This window comes from Botryllus schlosseri, chromosome 2 (assembly GCF_051294905.1).
Source record: "Botryllus schlosseri isolate E-star chromosome 2, Bs_hap1, whole genome shotgun sequence".
Taxonomy (NCBI): domain Eukaryota; kingdom Metazoa; phylum Chordata; class Ascidiacea; order Stolidobranchia; family Styelidae; genus Botryllus; species Botryllus schlosseri.
In genome coordinates, this window is record NC_137237.1 from 10,039,579 (window position 1) to 10,060,456 (window position 20,878).

At 39.6% G+C, this 20,878-nt stretch overlaps 1 protein-coding gene across 1 annotated transcript; it reads left to right on the plus strand.

Moving 5' to 3' along the window:
* The first annotated feature begins 1,400 nt into the window (after window positions 1-1,400).
* LOC145433435 (growth hormone secretagogue receptor type 1-like) lies at window positions 1,401-18,976 on the plus strand. Its single transcript, XM_080310537.1, has 5 exons — window positions 1,401-4,388; window positions 4,453-4,581; window positions 11,950-12,089; window positions 15,170-15,396; window positions 17,034-18,976. The coding sequence occupies exons 1-5, from the start codon at window positions 4,302-4,304 to the stop codon at window positions 17,285-17,287; spliced, it is 837 nt and encodes a 278-aa protein (XP_080166663.1). The 5' UTR covers window positions 1,401-4,301; the 3' UTR covers window positions 17,288-18,976.
* Window positions 18,977-20,878: the final 1,902 nt, after the last annotated feature.

Genomic DNA, 20,878 nt, shown 5'->3' on the forward strand with positions numbered 1-20,878 from the left:
TCGTGTTCTGAGGAGCCAATAACCATCAAATATCGTAATGCTGTGATGTGGGCGCTGCATGAGTTCAAAATTGACTGTTAACGCTACAAATCCGCTACGCGATTATTTACGTTGTTGTAATGCACTGACTAAACAAGTCAGTTAAACCAATCACATACCTCTTCACAGATTCCATATGCCGGTACAGATGCGGCGCTCGGAAACCACAGTTTGTCTAGTCAAGTTTAGGAATACGTCATTCCTTTTAGGAAACAAATTTATCGACGTCCACGCGGCCGTTTAACATCAGTTGTAATAGAGTTGTGAAGCACTCGGGGCCTGCTGTCGCATAACGCATGAATCCATTTTGTATGTACTACTGAGAAAAACGTATCAGTAAGGTGTATGGTGATTAATTTGGAAGAATGTCATCTTATAACTCATCCACCGCGATGCCGAAAAGTCGCGGATTTGAGACGTTGAACGAATCTTCAACACAGTAAGTATATACCCCATATACATTGATGGATTGTTGGGATCAAGTCAGTATCTCCGAACCGCATGTTACTTCGAGTGAATGCTAATTTTAACTCGGGCTAAGTCAATTCATCACAAAATCAATCAAGTCAAATCACGACATTTTCAAAATGATTCGAGTCAAGACAATTCATCAGTCGTCTGAGGTGATGCACCCATGCAGATTGCAAACAACAGGAGTTGAACCCGCCCGGATGCATATCGGCTATAGCAATGGACCGCGTCAAAATTGGTATCATGCGACGTAAAAACTACTAGGACAGTGGTTCTCAACCGGTTTTGCTTCGCCGTTTTTTATTTCATAACTGATATAATCAGGGATCACATCAGCAGAATTGTCGTTCGTGATAATATATGTACTATATACAAATGCACTTCAATTGCTGCCTCTAAGCCAGGGTGCGAAACTAAATTTGAGTCATGGGACAGAACAGTCATTTCATGTGAAAATGTTATCTCAAAATTCCGACCTTTGTGTTGCAGTGGAATGCTTCACTGTCAGTTATTCTGAATCAGGGGGCCACGAAACTTGTTAACTTGTCACATGATTGACAGTATAATTTATGATTTTCTGAGCTACGCTAGATCATATGAAGCAGTTTTGTTTCATAACCGACAAAACCTCAGGCCTAACATCAGCAGAAAGGACGTTTAAGATGAAATATCGTATTGTGCAAACTCATGTCAATTTCCTGTAAGGAGTGTAAGCGATTTTGTCAACGATTCGGCCCACATTGTTGGTGCCGGCGGTTAAAAAGGTCGTTACTGTTTAAACTTACCGATATCGAGGTTTACGTAGCAGCTTAACCAGCAGATGGTGACCGATCAGGGTAATTCCGGAATGTATAAATCATTTCAGGACTTGAAGCTGTTAGTCTCAGTTAGAGCCCGACCGATTATCGGCTCGCCGATAATATCGAGTCGATATCACGCTTGGAGAGAAATATCGGTATCGGCCATTGAAGGTAAAAAAAATATCGGCCTTTTTCGTGACGTCACAACATGGTGGCAGGGAGTCAGAGAAGTCGATAGAAGACGTGAGGGTGGTAAATTATAAAAATAAATGGCCCAAGCTGCATATAGTGCATGCTGCATAGAGGGCAGTAGGCGTTCCTATCTGAAAAATATTGTAGATAACTAATCACCGTTATGCCCCGCTGACTTCGCGGGAATCCCCCTGCAGTAATCAATCGATCACCAAAGACAGAGAGCAGCTGGGACCTGGATGGATAGTTGTCTGCAGAAGATTTCAATCAGTAAGAGAAATGAGAACTTCAATCATGCTGGACTGGCCCTCGTGATGATAGAGAAAAGCGTCGCGTCGAAACGTTTCTCTGAAGATAGTGCTATTGGTTCGGTACCAACAGAGCTAATTATACCAGTAATGTATGAAGTCGTATGACACTCTGACTGAGGGCTGAGACCTGCGGGGCCACCATGATAGGAAATATGCGAGCATAGAGGGAAAGAAAATCAAGCAAAGGTGGAGTAAAGCCAATAACAGATCCGAACATTTTTGATTCCATGATGACATTGGCCAATTCTGACAAGAGAGCGTAAAATATTGATCAATTGATTGTTGAAATGCTGGTCATGGTCAAGGCCCAAGGGGGATGGGTGGAGCAGTTGCAGACATGGACAATTTGAGTTGTTTTCAACTTTCTCTTCAGCTATTTGTTGACGATGTGCTGAAGGCTCCAGGTGCTCTGCCAGAAGAATATCAATATTTGGTGAAACCATTGAAAGGAAAGATCCCCTGCAAGGGAGCGGTGGAACCGAAATGAAGAAAGATTTCCAATCCTTGCTGTGCCACTAGGTACCAAGTGAAAGACTGCTCACTGTGTTTAGTACTATATACATCATTTATGAAAGACCACAGAAGTTCACTCCTTGGAGAAAGCGCCGAGAAATTGTGCTTCGTGAACTGTAATCTGCAACTGCTGGATTGGTGCTTTTGATATATTTTTATAGCCCCTAGATCATTTATTTCATGTTCAAGCATATCAATGGCTGTAAAGTTGTTGAAATAAATGCTCTGAGGTGTTAAATACGGGCCTTGAGCTAGATTCCATACATTTTGAATATCGGCTGAATATATCGAGGTTATCGGTGGAGGTACTGGATATCGGTGTTATCGGTATCGGCTCAGAAATCCAATATCGGTCGGGCTCTAGTCTCAGTGCATAGAAAAGCAGGAAAGTAGTGTTCAACTGTAGCTTGAAAACGAAATCCTTAAGTATTTTCAAATTTGACCAAAGGGTTAGAAACCTTTTCATGGAACCCATTTTCTGCTGCGATTGATAATCGTTACGCGTTATTATTCCATTCGCCTTTACCTATATCTGTGGAAATTGGATTTTGTCTCGCCTGCAGGTCGAATCGAAAGTAGGGCTGAGCAAAATCGAGAACCTGAGTGATTCGATTCTGAACCACGGAATATGCTTCGAGTCGGGCCGAGTAATCGAGTATCAATCAGTATGACGCTATAACATAATGTAATATGTCAAAGTTCAAATTTGTACCTTTTCTGCGACCAAAAAGAATATAATGCCTGTTATCCATCACATTAAAGATACTTTCGGCCATGCACCGAGTTCATTGAACTTGGTGACAATGTTGTGGGATGATCATGGCTTCAGAAATGTGCTATTTCCAGTAGGGCTCGTAGCTTGTACTATATTGCCTCGTATGCTACGATACGGCCAATCAAAGTTTGAAAGCTTCAACAGTGAAAATTAGTAACGAAGCTATAATAATGGTTGATAAATTAACTTTTAGTGGCGAGGAGCGTATAATTTCAGTTTTCGAAAAAAATCGTCTTTTACTACTCGACTCGAATCATTAAAATTAATACTCGGAGCAGATTCGAGTACTCGAATCTTTGTGACCAGCCCTAATCGACAGCTCGCTAGATGAGATGCCACTAGCGATTTCCAAAGCACGAACACATATTTCAAGACTTTCAACTGAAACGAAGCAGCCGAAATCCCAACGTTAATCCGCTTTGAAACAGAAAGGTATTCACAAATTTCACATAGGATGATGTTATTTTCAACTCAACAAAAGCACAACATATTATTCGATGACTTTCAAATTGACTACAATATTTCACTCCGAGTCGCGAGTCATTTCATATTTCTCATATGTCGTGGCTGAGTCCATTAGTCATGTGATTACGCACTTGGTTGAATACACTGTCCTTCAATGTTACGTCGATTTTCCCTGTCTCGAGGCAAGTCAAATCCTCAAAAAGAAGTGACCCGAGACACCAACACTGCTCTGATGTGAGCGTCTGTGGCAATACCCGACTATAGCTACAGAGATTAGGGTCAGTGCAAAACGAAGTAATATTCCTACCCGATTTTGCTGAAAGTCGTTGAAGTCAGGACTCTGATGAAGTACAGCATATCGATGATTTTGGATGATCATTCTGCCTTATTTGTTGAGAAATATGATTCTTATTGAATCGATTCTGTCACGATTCGAACTGCCCATCTCTTGTCATTACGTATTCAGATATTATAAGGTGGTGATTAACAATTCTCTCTGCTTTTAGACCTTACGAAAAACCGTTCGACGAAAGTGCAACATTGGTGACGGGGTATATTTTATTAACCTTCATGTTACTTGGAATTGTTCTCAACGCAATAACTGTTGCTGTGATCATGAAATATGAAAAATTGAGGTACCAGTTACATTTATTTCTGTGGTTGTAGTGTGACTCTATATTATCGCATTTCAGAACGCTATTTTCCGTGTTTATAATCTCATTGTGCCTGTCGGATATGATATCAGCATTGATAAGTCCACTTTACTGGTATCACAGAACTCTTGGATTCGAGAAGTGGAATTTACCTGTAGTGTTGTGCAAGGTAGAACAAAATGACGTCTTTTTACCGACGCGAATGTCATTTTATATTATATACATTATGACAGATCTACTGGGCATCTGACATAACGACTTCTTTTGCAACGGCTATGCACATAGTGGCATTCGGAGTCTTTCGTTTGATATCTATGTCGTGTCCACTTGCCACGGTAACACCGCAAACCGAGCTTGCTGTGGTAAGTTATCATTCATTCATTCATTCATTCATTCATTCATTCATTCATTCATTCATTCATTCATTCATTCATTCATTCATTCATTCATTCATTCATTCATTCATTCATTCATTCATTCATTCATTCATTCATTCATTCATTCATTCATTCATCCATCCATTCATTCATCCATTCATTCATTCATTCATTCATTCATTCATTCATTCATTCATTCATTCATTCATTCATTCATTCATTCATTCATTCATTCATTTTTTCATTCATTCATTCATTCATTCATTCATTCATTCATCCATCCATTCATTCATCCATCCATTCATTCATTCATTCATTCATTCATTCATTCATTCATACATACCTAGGGCTGGACAAAACTAGAGTACTTAAGTGATTCGATTCTAGTCACGTATTACGCTTCGAGTCGTGTCGAGTATTCAGGCACCACTCATTATGACGTCACAACAGAATATGCACCTTTCATGCCCACCACAAAGAATATAATGCCTGTTATCCGTCACAGTAAAAATACTGCGGTATTGTTTTAGCCATACCGATTTCATCGCACTTCTTGACAATGTTGTTAGATGACCGTAACTGCGGATATGTGTTATTTCCAGTAATGTTCGTAGCTTTGTACGCTGTCTCGTATGCTGCGACGCGGCCGATCAAGGTTTCAAGGCTTCCTCAGAGGAGAATCGTATCAAAACTATAATTCTCGTTAGTAAATTAACTTTCAGTTGCGAGGAGCGTGTAATTTCAGTACTCGAAAAAAAATCGTCTTTTACTACTCGACTCGAATCATTAAAATTAATACTCGAATCATTGTGCCCAGCCCTATTCATTTCATACCTGATAGTATAGTTTCGTTGTTTCTGATTTATCACAGAAGCGTATTTGCAATATAACATACCGTACTCAACTTTATAAAGTCTGCTGCACACTGGCTTTTCTACAAGCCTAGAAAAAGTAATTCCCCGATCATGTTGATTTTCAACTTTGCCGGAGAGTTGCACAACCTGGTCGCCGACGCTCTGTTGCGAAGTCTGGCGACGCGGTGTGCATTATTCCGTAGCAGACAGGCGCGATTCTGTAGTTTTGTCGTGTCGCGAGAGCCAGTGTGCAGTGCAGCCGGCTTTAGCTGAAACTGATACAGGCGTACAATACCTGTGCTGAATGCAATTGAGACTTAATACATCGTCCTTTACTTGACTTCAAATAATTTAGTGTCATTTCAAGTTGAATACTATAATCAGAGTCTGTAGCCTGTCGCCGTGGCTTCTGATGTACAGGCTTATTACATTTTACCTCGCCTGAATAATTACTATCGGAAGCGCGGTGCTATTACAAGATGCCATGCACCTCCGCTTATTATATGGTAAGGTTGCCACAACTTTACATCCCGAGTACTAACATCGGCAGTAGGCCAACATCACTCTATTCATCGCGTTTGACGATTAAATCAGTTATTCCCAAACTTCGTTTCACCATCTCCGGGCTAGAATGAGTCAAGCATTGATTAACTTTTCTATCATTAAAATTGACTGAAACATTTTCGCCTCCTGTCTTTCAAAATCATCCACTTCTGGAACTACCGGTTGAAATCGAAATCACGGCACCGTATCAATAATCGAGTTCAAGAGCTGTTGCGCAATCGATCATTTATCAATTCGTGATGATAAGTAGGGCGATTTTACCCAAAGAACTGAAGATTTTGACCTAAAACATCAAAATTTTGGCATTTCTTGACTTTAAAAAACTTACTGTTGACCAAATTCTGACCTAACGTATGCGAATTACGTGTTACCCTCATAATGTTAGAATTATACTACTCATCTTCATTTCTGGTTGGAACTGTCTGTCTTTACAAAGTAGTTGGGCATGAAAAAAACTTTTTCGACTGACAAATCTTTACATGAAAAAACTTTAGTTCAACGAGATCTGGCCCTATGAAGAATTCCAGTAGTTACATCACGTATTACTGTAGAAATAGATAAAATTTGTTGCAGTACAACGAAGATACTTTCCTGCATTCTCGGGTAGAAAGTGGCTGTCCTTACTAAGTAGCTTGTTAAGAATTGAGAAAGAATGATCAACAGCAGCAGTTGTTGACTGACTGTCAATGGTGTCTGCATCACAATTTTTAATCATGCGCTTCTTGATATAAGAACCATGCAGTGCCCATGCATGCAGTCTTGTTTCTGTTAGGATATTGCGGTACGTTGAGCATAACTCCATGTCAACCAATTTGTTTTATTTGAATGTTTATGATTCACATTGAGCAGACAACAGAGTTGGATCAATTACATTATTTCAGTTCAATTACAATTACAATTACAATTACTTTCATGCATGTGTCAATTACATTACAATTACAATTACTCCATGCTAAAAATATCAAATTACAATTACAATTACTCCTTGCATGCTTCAATTACATTACAATTACAATTACAATAGGCCTTTTGCAGTACTTCGATCACGTGACTAGATACGCATAGCAACAACAAATTGGTTAGCAAGCTACTTTCTCGCGCACCTGCTTCAGTGCTAAATATCGCATAGTGTACTGTTGATTTCTGGTTGTAAACGTTTCGGAAATTTGTTGTAGAAGTCATCAGAGATTCACCTATGCTAGATGTCAATCCTGTACAAAGCATTTAGAATGATATCGTCAGAATTACGCAGAAATCCATCGGTAACGTAGTCGTATTACGGTACTCAACTCTGATCATATGTACTTAAATTTATGCATTTGAAGTAAAGCGATTGGCTTATATTCTGGTAAGAGTATTTGTTAGTTCAAGCAGTACTATTTGTCTGTTGTGGAGCCTGATTTTGGATGGAAGATATGGCTGAAGCAGCCGGGACCCGCAAGGATCAGGATATAGGCTACTGTTTGCTGGTTTGGGTGCTGGCGTGCTGCTATAAAACAAATGTCGCTGTACACATCGGAAGTATCTTTTGGGAGAACCTGCCGTCAAGACTAAGCAAATCAGTGCACTTTATTGTTGCCTTATACAATGCCAATTTTATTACCACTACTTCGCAGCTGCGATTGAAGTGGATTTGGCAAATCACACTCGATTTTGATGAATAGTTGATGTCACATGTGCGATATTTAGCGAACTAAGGAAGTAACTATCATATAACTCTTAGAGCAGCTCAAACGCAGTGACAAGATCGGTCATCCTATACCCAGACGTGGTCAACGTGGTCATTGTTGGGAACCGAGTAGAAGTAATGCCTTAATTTATACTCCAGTACAAGTAGCTCTAATTACTTCCAGGACATGTCCAAAGTACTTCAAGTGGAAGTAGAAATGAATTTATGAAAAGCGGTCAAGAAATTCGTTACATGAAGTAGATTTGGTTGAGGGTCACTTAGTTTTAGATATTGATGCCATGTGACAACTGTAAACATTGCATGTTGCATCTTTGCATGTTGCATCTTCTTGATCAACGCAAAAGGGTGATGACACCACAAATAAGTGCAATTTTCAAAAATTAATTTAGTTACCGTGGTACTGGGGCTATTTTGCCCAGTTGTTATGACAACCTCGCGCTTGAAGGGGATGCAATCGTGCGCCAAAGCTACTTTCTAGTTGACAAAATCCCAAACCTGACAAAAAAGTACTACCTTAAAAGTGTCAAGTAGAAGTGGAAGTAGCCTAAACTCATATTGACGCTAGTACTCAGGTAAAATAATACGGTACTTCGTTGCTGACCCCCTCTGTGTATTGGCTCAACCAACTCAGAAACATCCTCTAAAGACGACTAACATTGTTTCTTTCGCATTGACTCCGTAATATTCTGAACTTATGATATTCTTTGATTCATTGAATTTACAAATAAACTTGCAAAGAAGATCGATTTATTAATTTTTGTGCATTCGATACCCAGAGCATAAGAAATAGTTGAAGAAAAATGGATGTTAACCTTATCAAGTTCAATAACTGCCGAGACGGTTATGCCAATGTATTTTCCACTACCTCCATAGCCACTTGTCTAGACATATTCATAGCATCCACGGAAGAGCGCTTGTCTTGCTGTACACAAATGAAATATCATTTTCAAAGCAGACATCAAAATCGGGAAAGAAGTTCAGGAGAGTTAGTCAGTGGTCAGATCATCTGCTGACATTTTCTGTTGGCATGAAACCACGCTGCCTTCCACCGCATGACCAAATTTTATGTGGTGATAATAATTGGCTCCAGGCTGAATTCTTAACGAGGGCCTCATCAATTTCTTAGTTGCCTATGTTCGGCTCTCTTGGGATAATCCATCAGATCATTAATCCGTATGCATGTGGTATAGCCGTATGTCTTGAAACTCAAGATATTTGCACTGTGCCATAGAGTGAAGTAATCCAATCCAGGCAATCAATCAAGTAATCCAGGCCCCGGGACAGTTTGTTTCACCCTCAATTGGAGCTGATGATATTTTCCTTCGGGTAGTGGCATTTGGCAGCATGACAGAATGATCAACAACTTGTAATATAGGTGTAGAGGTCTAAATAAACTCAGTCAATGTCCTGCAAGGTCGAATTTTGTGTCATAAAATCATAGTTGACTACCAAATAACGGCTACAATGTCGATCATTTTGACGCAAGGAGTTTACATAGTTCATGAATCAAAGACAACCAACATATTTGAATCCTTGCGCATCTCCATGACCCTTGCGAACGTGCAGAGTTGTAACCAAGTCACAAGGCTCCGAGTCACAAGTCAATCTCACTTTTATATTTTTGACTCGAGTCAAGTCGAGTCATTTTCAATTCCCACCGAGTCAAGTCCGAGTCCAAGTCAGCGAACAGAGGATCGAGTCCGAGTCATGGTATTATGACTCGAGTCCGAGTCCAAGTCATTGTGTTGACTCCTCAGTTTCCAGTTAAAGTCTTCCTAAACCCACTTTTTTAACTCTTTTTGGTGATATTGAATGGTTCGCATTTATAATATATCAATTTTCCCCACTTTTAGCAGTTTCTGGTCGCATTTTCAAGCATCAGTACCAACAAACCAAATCCCAATAATGTGTTGGCTTCGAAATTACAATGAAATGTCGGTCTTGGCCGTCTGTATCTCGAGTCAATGACTTGCTTCGAGTCATGCGCAATGACTCGAGTCCAAGTCGAGTCAATACACAGATTGACTCGAGTCGAGTCGAGTCATTTCCGTATTTTGAGAAAATGACTCGAGTCGAGTCGAGTCATCTGAAAATCGTGACTCGAGTCTGACTCGAGTCGAGTCATGACTCGAGTCATTACAACCCTGGTTTACAGCCCGAAAACGATAATATACTGTATCCGAAATACGGCTACGTTAACGACGGATTTCTGCGTAATTCTGACGATATCATTCTATGTGCTTTGTACAGGATTGACATCTACCATAGGTAAATCTCTGATGACTTCTACAACAAATTTCCGAAACGTTTACAACCAGAAATCAACAGTACACTATGCGATATTTAGCACTGAAGCAGGTGCGCGAGAAAGTAGCTTGCTAACCAATTTGTTGTTGCTATGCGTATCTAGTCACGTGATCGAAGTCCTGCAAAAGGCCTATTGGTGCTGTTGAACATGTAACTGAATAATCATAAATTCAACCGTGCTCCTTGACAACCGTAGCGTCGTATATAACAACAATTCAAGTCTAGTTCAGATTGTGTAGTAATATATGCGTTTATGTGCGTACATAGTATGCTATGTAAGATGTCATTGTGACGTAAGACGTAATATAAGGGTGTTTTGTATGCTCGATAATTATGGCTCACGTAATTGAAAATGTAAAATGTTATTTACCTAATTTTCTATGGGTTAGGATTAAGGATAGGGTGCAGTATGTCGTTGAAAAAGTATTATAATATATGCACGTGTTGGATTTGCGTAGGCCTATATAGTATATAATTAAAGAAATTATTTTTATCGAGGGACGTAGGAATTAGGATGAGGAGTAAAAACAAAACCGTGCTTTGTCAGATAAGACGTTATATAATATCCAGTGGTCTGGTTAGTTAGCCAGACGAAGTAACGATGCAGCATCGTGATCTGAAATCGTATTGTAGATTGCCAACCCACGGATAGATGCGCAAGATGTGAGTCACGGATGAATGCACCGACAAACGTACTGCAGAGCCGGCTAAAAGCAGCAAACTTTGTGGTCCTAGAGCTGGCGATCCATGCGTCCAAATTTGATGCATCTGGTCTTTATCGTAAGCTATTGATGTACTAATTCCGAAAATACAAAATAAAATCTCGTCAGGGCAATGTATCTGCTCCAAAATAGCCGTTTAAGGCCGACTGTTCTGAAAAGTGAGAGCGCTGCAGCAGCATGACCACAACAATTACCAATTACGCCCAGCGATTGTTCAGAACAATGCCGATTCCCAGACTTTCACGACTATTTTGGGATGGTACCATTGCCTGGAAATATAATTTTATTGCGGAATCAGTGCGACACTAGCTTTCGATTAGGACCATACATATCAAATTTCGACGCTTGGATCGCCAGCTATGGCACTATCAATTCTGCTGCTTTTAGCCGGCTCAGCAGTTCGCTTCTCGGCGTATTCAATCGTGAGTCACGTGTTGCGAATCCATCCGTTGGTTAGTAATCTAAGAATTGTATACAATGGCAGCCGAGGCCAGCATAGCGGTAAAAATAAAAAAACTTTGCCCGCAAGGGCGCAGTCAAGGGCTTCCGCGAATGGATCCACCAAATTCCTTGTCGACATTTAAAGAGAATGCATTATAAGTCAAATATTTTATGTTGTGCTTGTCAGGTCTCAATAGCAATTTAATGTAATTGAAATTGTAATTGAGCAAAATTTTTGTCAAATTACAATTACAATTACAATTACACAAAATAAAAATGCTTCAATTACAATTAAATTTTAATTACATTGAAAAATGTAATTAATTACATTCAATTACAATTACAAATTACAATTGATCCAACTCTGGCAGACAATGGCCCGTATACAACGGTAGCCGTATAAAATAGGCCACAAGCTGTAAAATGTCGAATGATAAGTTCACCGACATTGCAAAATCTACGATACAAACGAAATGAAGGTTACAAAACAATTTTGACTTTGTAAACAAAACAGAAAAAGCTCTAGTGGTAAGTGATAGCACGGCAAATTGATAGACTGCGATACTTTCTGTTCCGTCAGTCTCATTTTAGTAATCTATTTTGAATATTACATGTAGGCCTACGGGAAACGTTGCTTCTTACCAGGAGTATATTGTTTTCGGAGATTTTAGACTTATTTGAAAGGGATCTATTCACGATGCACTTGCGTTAAAGATGTGTGTGACTAGTGACTATGCTACACACTTTGACAACACATTGTTTTGCATTCTCACAGATTATCGTTCTCCTGATATGGATCGTGAGTTTTGGATGTGGCTTTGTGCCTTATTGGATTTGGTTTGAAGCGCGGATGAGGGATCGCAAAAGCGTCTCACAAGACGCACGATGGCCGACATGTACTGTAAACATGGAATGGTAATTCCGTCAGTGTCATAAATGAAGTTTATAATAGATTATATCAGGGGTTTCAATCACGTGGCCTGCGAGTCAAATGTAACCCACCAGGCCGTCAATTTTAGTGGCTCGCTAGAGCCGAGATCGTTGATTAGCAAGCTTCTTTGCCCGCGTACCATTTTAAGCTTTTGTACAGTTTTCGCGAGTCACCAGTGGCCAGCTGGGCACTTTTCAATAGATCGAAAGATCTCTCACTCACATTAACACATCCGGGGTGTTATACCCAAAATCAGTGGTTCAAACTCACGGGATCACCAGTTCAGGACTATAATATTGATTACCATAATTGTATTATGAACATTTCGGAGAGCTTTCCATGATTTGCCAAGAACAAGCGAGCTGAATCTTGCGAATTCCCGACTCATGGAATATTTTATTCTCACTCACAATAATACAACGGGGTCGATGTCATTACCGATACCGATATCACTGGTTTCAATCTCTACGATACCCGACCACAAGCTGTGTCACTGTAATCCTCTTGGTCGCTTTTTTGTAACAATTTCCGAAAATGAAAGATGAAGCAAGAACAACACACCATGGATGTAACAATGAAATCATCAATCAAAGGCCAACTCACTTTGTATGATCGAATTGAAAAATAATTAAAGTTATCCAGGTATAGGCATAACTAGGAGTAAAATTCGTTTTACATGAGGGTGGTTCAATGATGACGTGACATTGAGGATGAGCCATTGTGACGCAGTGAACACTAATGAAAGTCACAATGCTCAAGTCAGTCGAGTGCCTCGACTGTAGTCGACCTTTGGCAACGCTGGTCGTTGCAGCAAATGGAATTTAGATTTTGTAAAAAGAAAATCGTTGTAGTTTCAATCAGGGTTGTAACCAAGTCACATGGTTCCGAGTCACGAGTCAATCTGACTTTTGCGGTTTTGACTCGAGTCGAGTCGAGTCATTTTCAATTCATCACTGACTCGAGTCCGAGTCCAAGTCACCGTTTTAAGGGTCAAGTCCGAGTCATAGTGTTATGACTCGAGTCAAGTCCAAGTCACAGTATTAAAGTCATGTTCAACTTATGTTTTCAATCCTGCTTGGGTGATATCGAATTCCTTGCTTGCCAAACATGCTTATTTTGTCCCTATCATAGTCTTGGCACATGTTTATTTAGGCAGATAACGGACAATTCCTGGCCTCATTTACCGATGCTACAGATAGACGAGACAGGCCGCCAATACGATAACTTTACTAATCTTAGAACTTTAAATCAAATATCTGTCAGTCTGATATATCACAAATGCAAGCACTCAGTTTTTATTACTAGCACATCGACGATCGCTCACAAATAGCTTATAGAGAATTAACGAATTCACGTCTACATACTATCTGATAAAGAACCTACGAATTCACGTCTAGATACAAGCTGGTAGAGAATCAACAAATAAACGTTTATGTAGAGGTACGGTGTTGCTTTCACATTAAATCAGGTGGTTGACCAGAAAACTGTCAACTTTCCTGCTCAGCTCCCGGAGTAGTCGCCGGAGCGTTACTTTAGTGTTGATTTACTGTTATCTTAGTCGAATTTTCCCTGCATTTACCAAAAATTCTCAAAAATGAGGGCAGAATCTTAAAAAGGAGGCTACTTCTTAAAATTGTTAGATTACCTGAAAGAACTTAAATTTGTTTCAATTCCAACCAGCAGAAAGCAATGCTAAGAGAAAATATTTTGAATTAATTACAAAGAGACTTTCGAATTTTACCGGCTACCTCATGATATTGTTAGATTGTGTAAAAGTATGATTCATGGCAAATGTGGCTCAATTCCAACTAGAAGAAGCGAAGTTATTAGAGTGGAATATTTTGAATATGAAAAAATAGTCGACTTACTACTAGTATGTGATTATATTATATGAAATCATTTCTCACTAAAAATACTCCAATATTTTCTCCTCTCATATCATTGATTCCACTATTCAAAATTAAGCCAGATTCAGTGTTCTTTTTATGCAACGTAACAATTTTATCAAGTAGCCACCATGTAGCATAAAAAAGAAGTTATTTTTGATCGGCCCTATTGTACAAACATCACACAACATTAGCCATTCATTATTACTCACGTGCACAATGCACATATCTAACAAAACGTCAAATGGACGGAGGGTATTGTGTGTTTATACAGACAGCAGATCAAATCAATGAGTAATCTTGAAAAATACTAAAATGGAAAGGAGATTCTCATATATGTTGAGGCGGCATGGCCTTAGAATAATCCACATCCACTGGATACACGTTCCACTGGTGCATTAGATGCAGGAATTGAAAAGCAATTTTGAACCACACTGAAGGGCATTAGATACTCATCCATTCTAGTCGCCCAAAAATACAAAGAATCATCGCCTTCAAATCTACACATGACCTTATCAGTCTCTTCCAAGTAGGCTACTTGACCATCTGAGTCATTTCATTGGCTCTAATTGGACTTTGCTTCGATTGTTTGCTTGTATAATTGAAAAGTCTTGAGTACTATTACCTCTTCACCACGGGATTATTTTGTAGAATGCATTGCTCTTTGCTACTATGTACCATTGTCTTTTGTTTTTACGGCGGCATATCTAATATCAGACGACTGCAACGAAAGCAGTGGTGACAAATAGCGATGTCGACAGAATTCGTCACACGCGTTGATCTAACCATTGTAATTCCCAAATTTCTTCACCTTCAAGTCATATAAAATAAGCCGAGTCAATGACTTGAGTCGAGTCATGCGTAATGACTCGAGTACAAGTCGAGTCAATCCAAATATTGACTCGAGTCAAGTCGAGTCACAAAAAAATCGTGACTCGAGTCTGACTCGAGTCGAGTCATGACTCGAGTCATTACAACCCTGAGTTTCATCATCCTATCATTTCACAATATCACACCAATATTGTTTGGATCACAAGATATTACAGGTTTCAATATATATTTTCGCTTTGATAAAACTTGGAAACCACTGCCCTAGCTAGCTTCAGACCCATATGCTTCATTCAAAACAGTTCGTTGCCGATTCATGTTACCTCATTGCTTGTTCTTTCAAATGACAGGTATGGACAGTATACGCTGTTCCAGAAGCTTGGATTTTCTCTGTTTCTCATTCTACCTTTAGTACTGGTGCTATGCATATCTGTCCTTACTTGCCGCCGAGTGTATGCTACAACCCACGCCTCAATTACGTCGGTCACGAGGAGAAGGCTGAAAAGAGAAAAACAAGCCGTACTTCAACTGGCGCTCATCGTAGTATCGTTTATGATGGGATACATACCGTTTACAGGTATATATCTCATTCTACTCGCTTGTATATGAGTACAAAATACTAGAATCGACCATGCAATGTTGTGATCAATTCACTATACCTTCGAGTCACGAGTCATCTCGAGTCATTGCACATATTGACTCGAGTCAGGTCAAGCCAATCGATTTTTGAAAACGACTCGAGTCAAGTCAAGTCACTCGATTTTTGGAGGTGAGTCTAGTCAAGTCGAGTCAAGTCAAGTCACGAGTCAATTCATAATTCTAGTCAAGTTGTCTTTTCGAAGTACGAAGAATGATTTAGCCACTGCCTTTTGCTTGCTGTTTGAAGTTAAGAATGAGTCGGCATTTATTGTCAATCGAGGGATAAATATAGAGTTAAATATACATGCAAAAGGCGTTGTAAAACTCACAAATGCGCGATACTGCTAAACTATACGTAACTGTTGCATACCCGCAGTTCCGCCAAAACAGAGAATGGAATACGAACCTAAGATAGCGGAAACTAATTGACATGATGCATCGCCCGACTACATATCCATGGGATGCAATTTAAGCCTGCGCCAATGCTCGACTAGTAATATAAACTTGTAAACTATATTCGAATTCAATTTAAATCATACAAGAAATTTGGTTAATGTGATCAACTAACACCATTGACCATTCTAACAGTGATAGCTACCTTGTTATTATATTACTTTACTGCTACGACAACGTACGCTTTAAGCGGTCAATCTATTTGTGACGGAGCAATGGAGGTTCAGTAAAACGCGAAATCATTGAATGAATGAGATTTGTCGCTCTCGCCAGTTACACTAGGGCATCGAGAATAATCCGAACATTTGTAAAGTACAGCGATGTTTATCGACACCTATTAAACTTGATGACTTGAAATTGACTAGTAAATTTTGCTCCGAGTCACGAGTCAATCCGCTTTCGCATCGCCACTTCAAATATTCAACCTAGCTTTGATGTACTTAAGTTTTAAAATGGCCAGCAGAGGCTAGATTTCTCTCAAAAAATAAGACTAAGGGACACCAACATACGGGTTTATTTTACTCTACATTTTACAATTATAATCTGACATATCTTGTTCATGATAATTGAAATACATCCTGTTGTCTAATTAGGAAAAGGTTTGACTAGGAAAGTGTTTAAAATATTTCATACAACCACTTTGTAATTTTATAATGACATTGTATAAGTATTTTTTTGTAAATCAACATTCACTTTCCCATTACCTTGACACACCCCGTTAGCCGCTTGTCTTACCAAAGTTATTTACTACTTCCAATTAAACAAAAAAGTAATGCACCGCAATAATAGCTTAACTTTCGGATGGGCCCGCCAAGCTATTTTTGCATCTTATTCGGCTCGCCGAGAGAAATAATTGCCCACCCCTGCCCTAAGGGCTCCATGGGTCCCAGTTCAAGAACGAATGTGGCATAAACAGTTTTTGATGAATCTGATTTACAGTGTTATTGTGTCTGGAACTTCACATACATACATGGCAGGTTTCGTTCGCTGCAAAGTTGGTGTTAGCATAAGCATAGAGAATCGATACATGTACATTGTGTACACGTCGTACAGCTATGGCCTCATGATGAATAATGATGATTTGGGCCTGCGTCACGAAAAGTAAATAATTTCATTTTCCAGCATACGAGTTCTGGTCGGTACAGGATCATGGAAATTCAAAATATGTCCGACGAATGGACTACAACTTCGGTGTAATTGAGTATATTCTTCTACGTTTATCCGAGTGCATGAATCCTATAATCTACAATCTTGGTTCTACAAAGATGAGAAATCACACAACTCTTTTTATTCGGGAACTGTTCAAACTGCCGTCAAAATCAAGGCGATCAGCTCCATCTACTACTTGTTGTGTAACAGGCGATACCAATGTATAATTGTTATATCAGATTTTCCTTTTCAGCACTACATTTATCTCAGTATTCTGCAAAATTCTGGCCTCAAAAGAAGAATTACACTTCTGGCGGAAGCGCAGATATACCAATTTCAAAGTTATGCGCACTATATTTTCGAATGTTGATTGTATGCCAAACCCAGTGGTGTGATATCCGATAACCTCCAGGTAACATGCGACCCAAATATTATCCAACACGAAGAGACGTGTATATTTGAAATGATGGTGCTAGTATAACTTCTCTGAACTCTATGTAAGTTATAACTGAACGAGGCATGTCATGCGCTTTCCATTTTGATTATTGTATCATCATTCGCCATTGCGGTCTAATGTACAGATGTTTATGTTTTAATGTGATTGATTGATGATCAATTAATTGTGCTAGACCAAGAGTAGGCAAACTACGTGCGATTCGCGAGTGTGTTAGCTAGATTCGTTCTTTGTGTGTGTAGAAGTATTAGTATTTATAATATTTATATATTGTAGAAGCTTTAATAAAGATAACATGGTTATGATGCTGTCGGCATTGTGTATTCTGGAATTAAACCATAAGTACAATCAGCAAATATATGAACAGATCGGTGCTCACAGACTCAAATTTCCATGTTGTCGGTCACTATATAATCAAAAAACAATATTGAATTTTGGATTAGTATCCCAATTTTATATCCCGCAAATGGATTCAAATGTTGAATGCGGCCCGCGAGCTCAAATTTTCGCCCACCCCTGTGCTAGACAGTAACCTTTAGTGTTGCCCCTTTTCGTTATTGTGCACGTGCAATTCTGCTGTCGTGATTATTCTTTGTTTTCTGCTGCTGTGTGAGCAACTTGCGTTCCTTCCTTGACAATAAACCAGCTCACATGGACCCGCAGCATGGCACGCAAGGAATCGGAAAATAAAAAGAGACCCGCTCATCAGTACGAAATGGATTTGGCACTCATTCTGGTGCAGAATCGGAAGACGAACTCCGCCGTCGGAAAAGAAAGAAACGAAGAAACCCTTCATAAGACAGAGAAATCAAGAAGATTAAAGAACGAGGCGCTCGCACGATATATGATAACCTAAAACCGCGCGTATTCTGGCCGATGGATATTTTTCGCTCGATATGATCGATACGCTCACTATATGCTACCTGTTTTTGAGGCTTAAAAAAAACGCCTATTTTTGATGCATTTCTTTGCCATTTCCTTTCCTATCGTGGAATATCTTGTGCCGTAAATGCAATAAACTCAATGAAAAAATATACCGGCTCACACTTGGTAGTTGTAGCGTGTCTGATGTAAGAATTCAACAGGTTATAGGACCAGCACGCTCCAGGGTTGTAATGACTCAAGTCATGACTCGACTCGACTCACGATTTCCTGATGACTCGATTTGACTCGAGTCATTTTCTCAAAATACGGAAATGACTTGACTCGATTCGTGTCAATTTGTGTATTGACTCGACTTGGAATCGATTCATTGCGTATGACTCAAACCAAGTCATATGACTCGAGTCTCAAACGGTCAAGACCGATATTTCGTCGTAATTTCAAAGATTAGTAAAAGAACCATACTATTAGGATTTCGTCTATTAGTACTGGTACTCGAAAATGAGACCAGAAACTGCTAAAAGTGAGGCAAATTAGTATATTTTAAATGCGAATCATTCGATATCACCAAACATAGTTATAAAAAGTGTGTTTTACAAGACTTTTACTGGAAACTGGGCAGTCAACACAATGACTTGGACTCCGACTCGAGTCGGTGATGAATTAAAAATGACTCGACTTGACTGGAGTAAAACTATTAAAGTGAGATTTACTTGTGACTCGGATTCTTCTGACTCGATTACGACCCTGACACACTGCCGCTGCGACAAGTAACGAGTTTGGGATTCCGAAGAAGTGATATTGAGGATATTGGATCGTACGGAGAGTTTACAGTTTCTAATTTTTGCATTGGATGCTAATGACTACTATGGCGCCCGGTGATGTAGAGAAGTTCACGGCGGACAAACTGAATAGTGATAACTTGCAAACGTGGAGTTACCAGATAACTTGTTTGTTGAAAGCTAATGAACTATTCCAATATGTTGAGTTGTTGATGGATCGATTGCATTGCCATGATGCGCAAATCAGCAGCGAACAAGGGAACACCGAAGCAAGTTGGATAAGGCGTTACCCATCATTACTTTGGCTTTCTCTACGTCGCAACTGTATTTAATGGAATCCTGCAATACGCCTGCGGATGCCTGGAATGGCCTGAAGAAACACTTTGAGGGTGACACTGCCAGTAGTAAACTTTTGCTAATTAGGTCGTATTTTCGATGTGAAATGAAACAGTCTGACTCAGTCGAGAATCATTCGAAATATATGAAGCAATTAGCGGATCGAATGGCTGCCCTTGGCTCGCCAGTAGAAGAAACGCTGCAAGTCTAACGTTGCTTGGAAGTCTACCTAAGCCTTACGCTAGCGTTACCATATTTTTGTAGATCAAATTCCAGACATTCTTTGGCGCCCACTAGCGGATTTTACATTGCCAGTCAATATGACGTCACACTAGCAAAGCTGCGCCTATCGACTGTATACAAGAGTGGACTGAAGCATATAGGTTTTGAATTGGGCCATCTCTAATGTGAGCTCTGGTGATTGCTTGGGTCTGTAACAGATTACCTCACGGGCCGGTTGAAATCGTAGGGATGGTGTGAAGACATGAACGTGAGGTTCACGTTCGCGTTCTGTGTGTGAGCCTCAGAATTTTTGATGATCACGTTAACAAACGAACCTTGGTAGGTTCTGCATAGTTAACCTTTTACATATATTACAATTTTCACTCCGTTATGAACATCCTTGGTTGAAATTTATTGCTCTTCGACTGCGGGCCATTATATGCATGGCGCTGGCAGCATAAAAAATCGACACTAAACGATCATGCACCTTGATAATCTCAAAAATTTTACTTGTTTTGTTACAAACACTTGCTCGAATATTTAATGACTATTTGCTGTGAGCTTGACCCGCAATCACGCAACATCAAGAGCGAAATACACTACATATATAGATAGTCGGAGAATGATGCTTATTGAACCAATCGATGAAATTGATATCGTTGTCTGATATAAAAAGTCTAGCAGGCGTACGGGGTCAATCTTGATTTCATATGTTTATTGTATCATAAAAACCAAGTCCATGCGATTGGGGTGTTGACTGGGCCTACTGCTGTGTAACCTGTTAACTAGGGTTACCATACGTCCTCTTTTAAGAGGATCTGTCCTCTTTTTTTTACTTTTTGGAAAGTGTCCTCGGAGGACGCCCTTTTGTACTCTTTTTTGAGATTTTTGCCTCTTTTTTGAAAATTTAGGTCAGATTTAGAGCAAATTGCGAGAGATATGCCGTAAATTAGCACAGAAGTGACGCTCCGGCGGGTATTTCGGAGTGAGCGGAAAGATGACCTTTTTTTTAGTCAACCGATCACAAAGTGGGAAAAATTCACCGGTTTTTGAGAATTCTTCTCCGGTTTTGCAACTCTCAAATTTCTGAAAAAGTGTCCTCTTTTTAGATTTGGTAAGCCTACTGTTAACGGGGTAATAAA

Excerpts from the sequence above, each read along its gene's own strand:
- LOC145433435 (XM_080310537.1), top strand. The coding sequence starts at position 4,302 with ATGATATCAGCATTGATAAGTCCACTTTACTGGTATCACAGAACTCTT. Across the intron at positions 4,582-11,949 it reads CGCAAACCGAGCTTGCTGTG|ATTATCGTTCTCCTGATATG; the intron begins GTAAGTTATCAT and ends GCATTCTCACAG. Across the intron at positions 15,397-17,033 it reads GGGATACATACCGTTTACAG|CATACGAGTTCTGGTCGGTA; the intron begins GTATATATCTCA and ends TTCATTTTCCAG.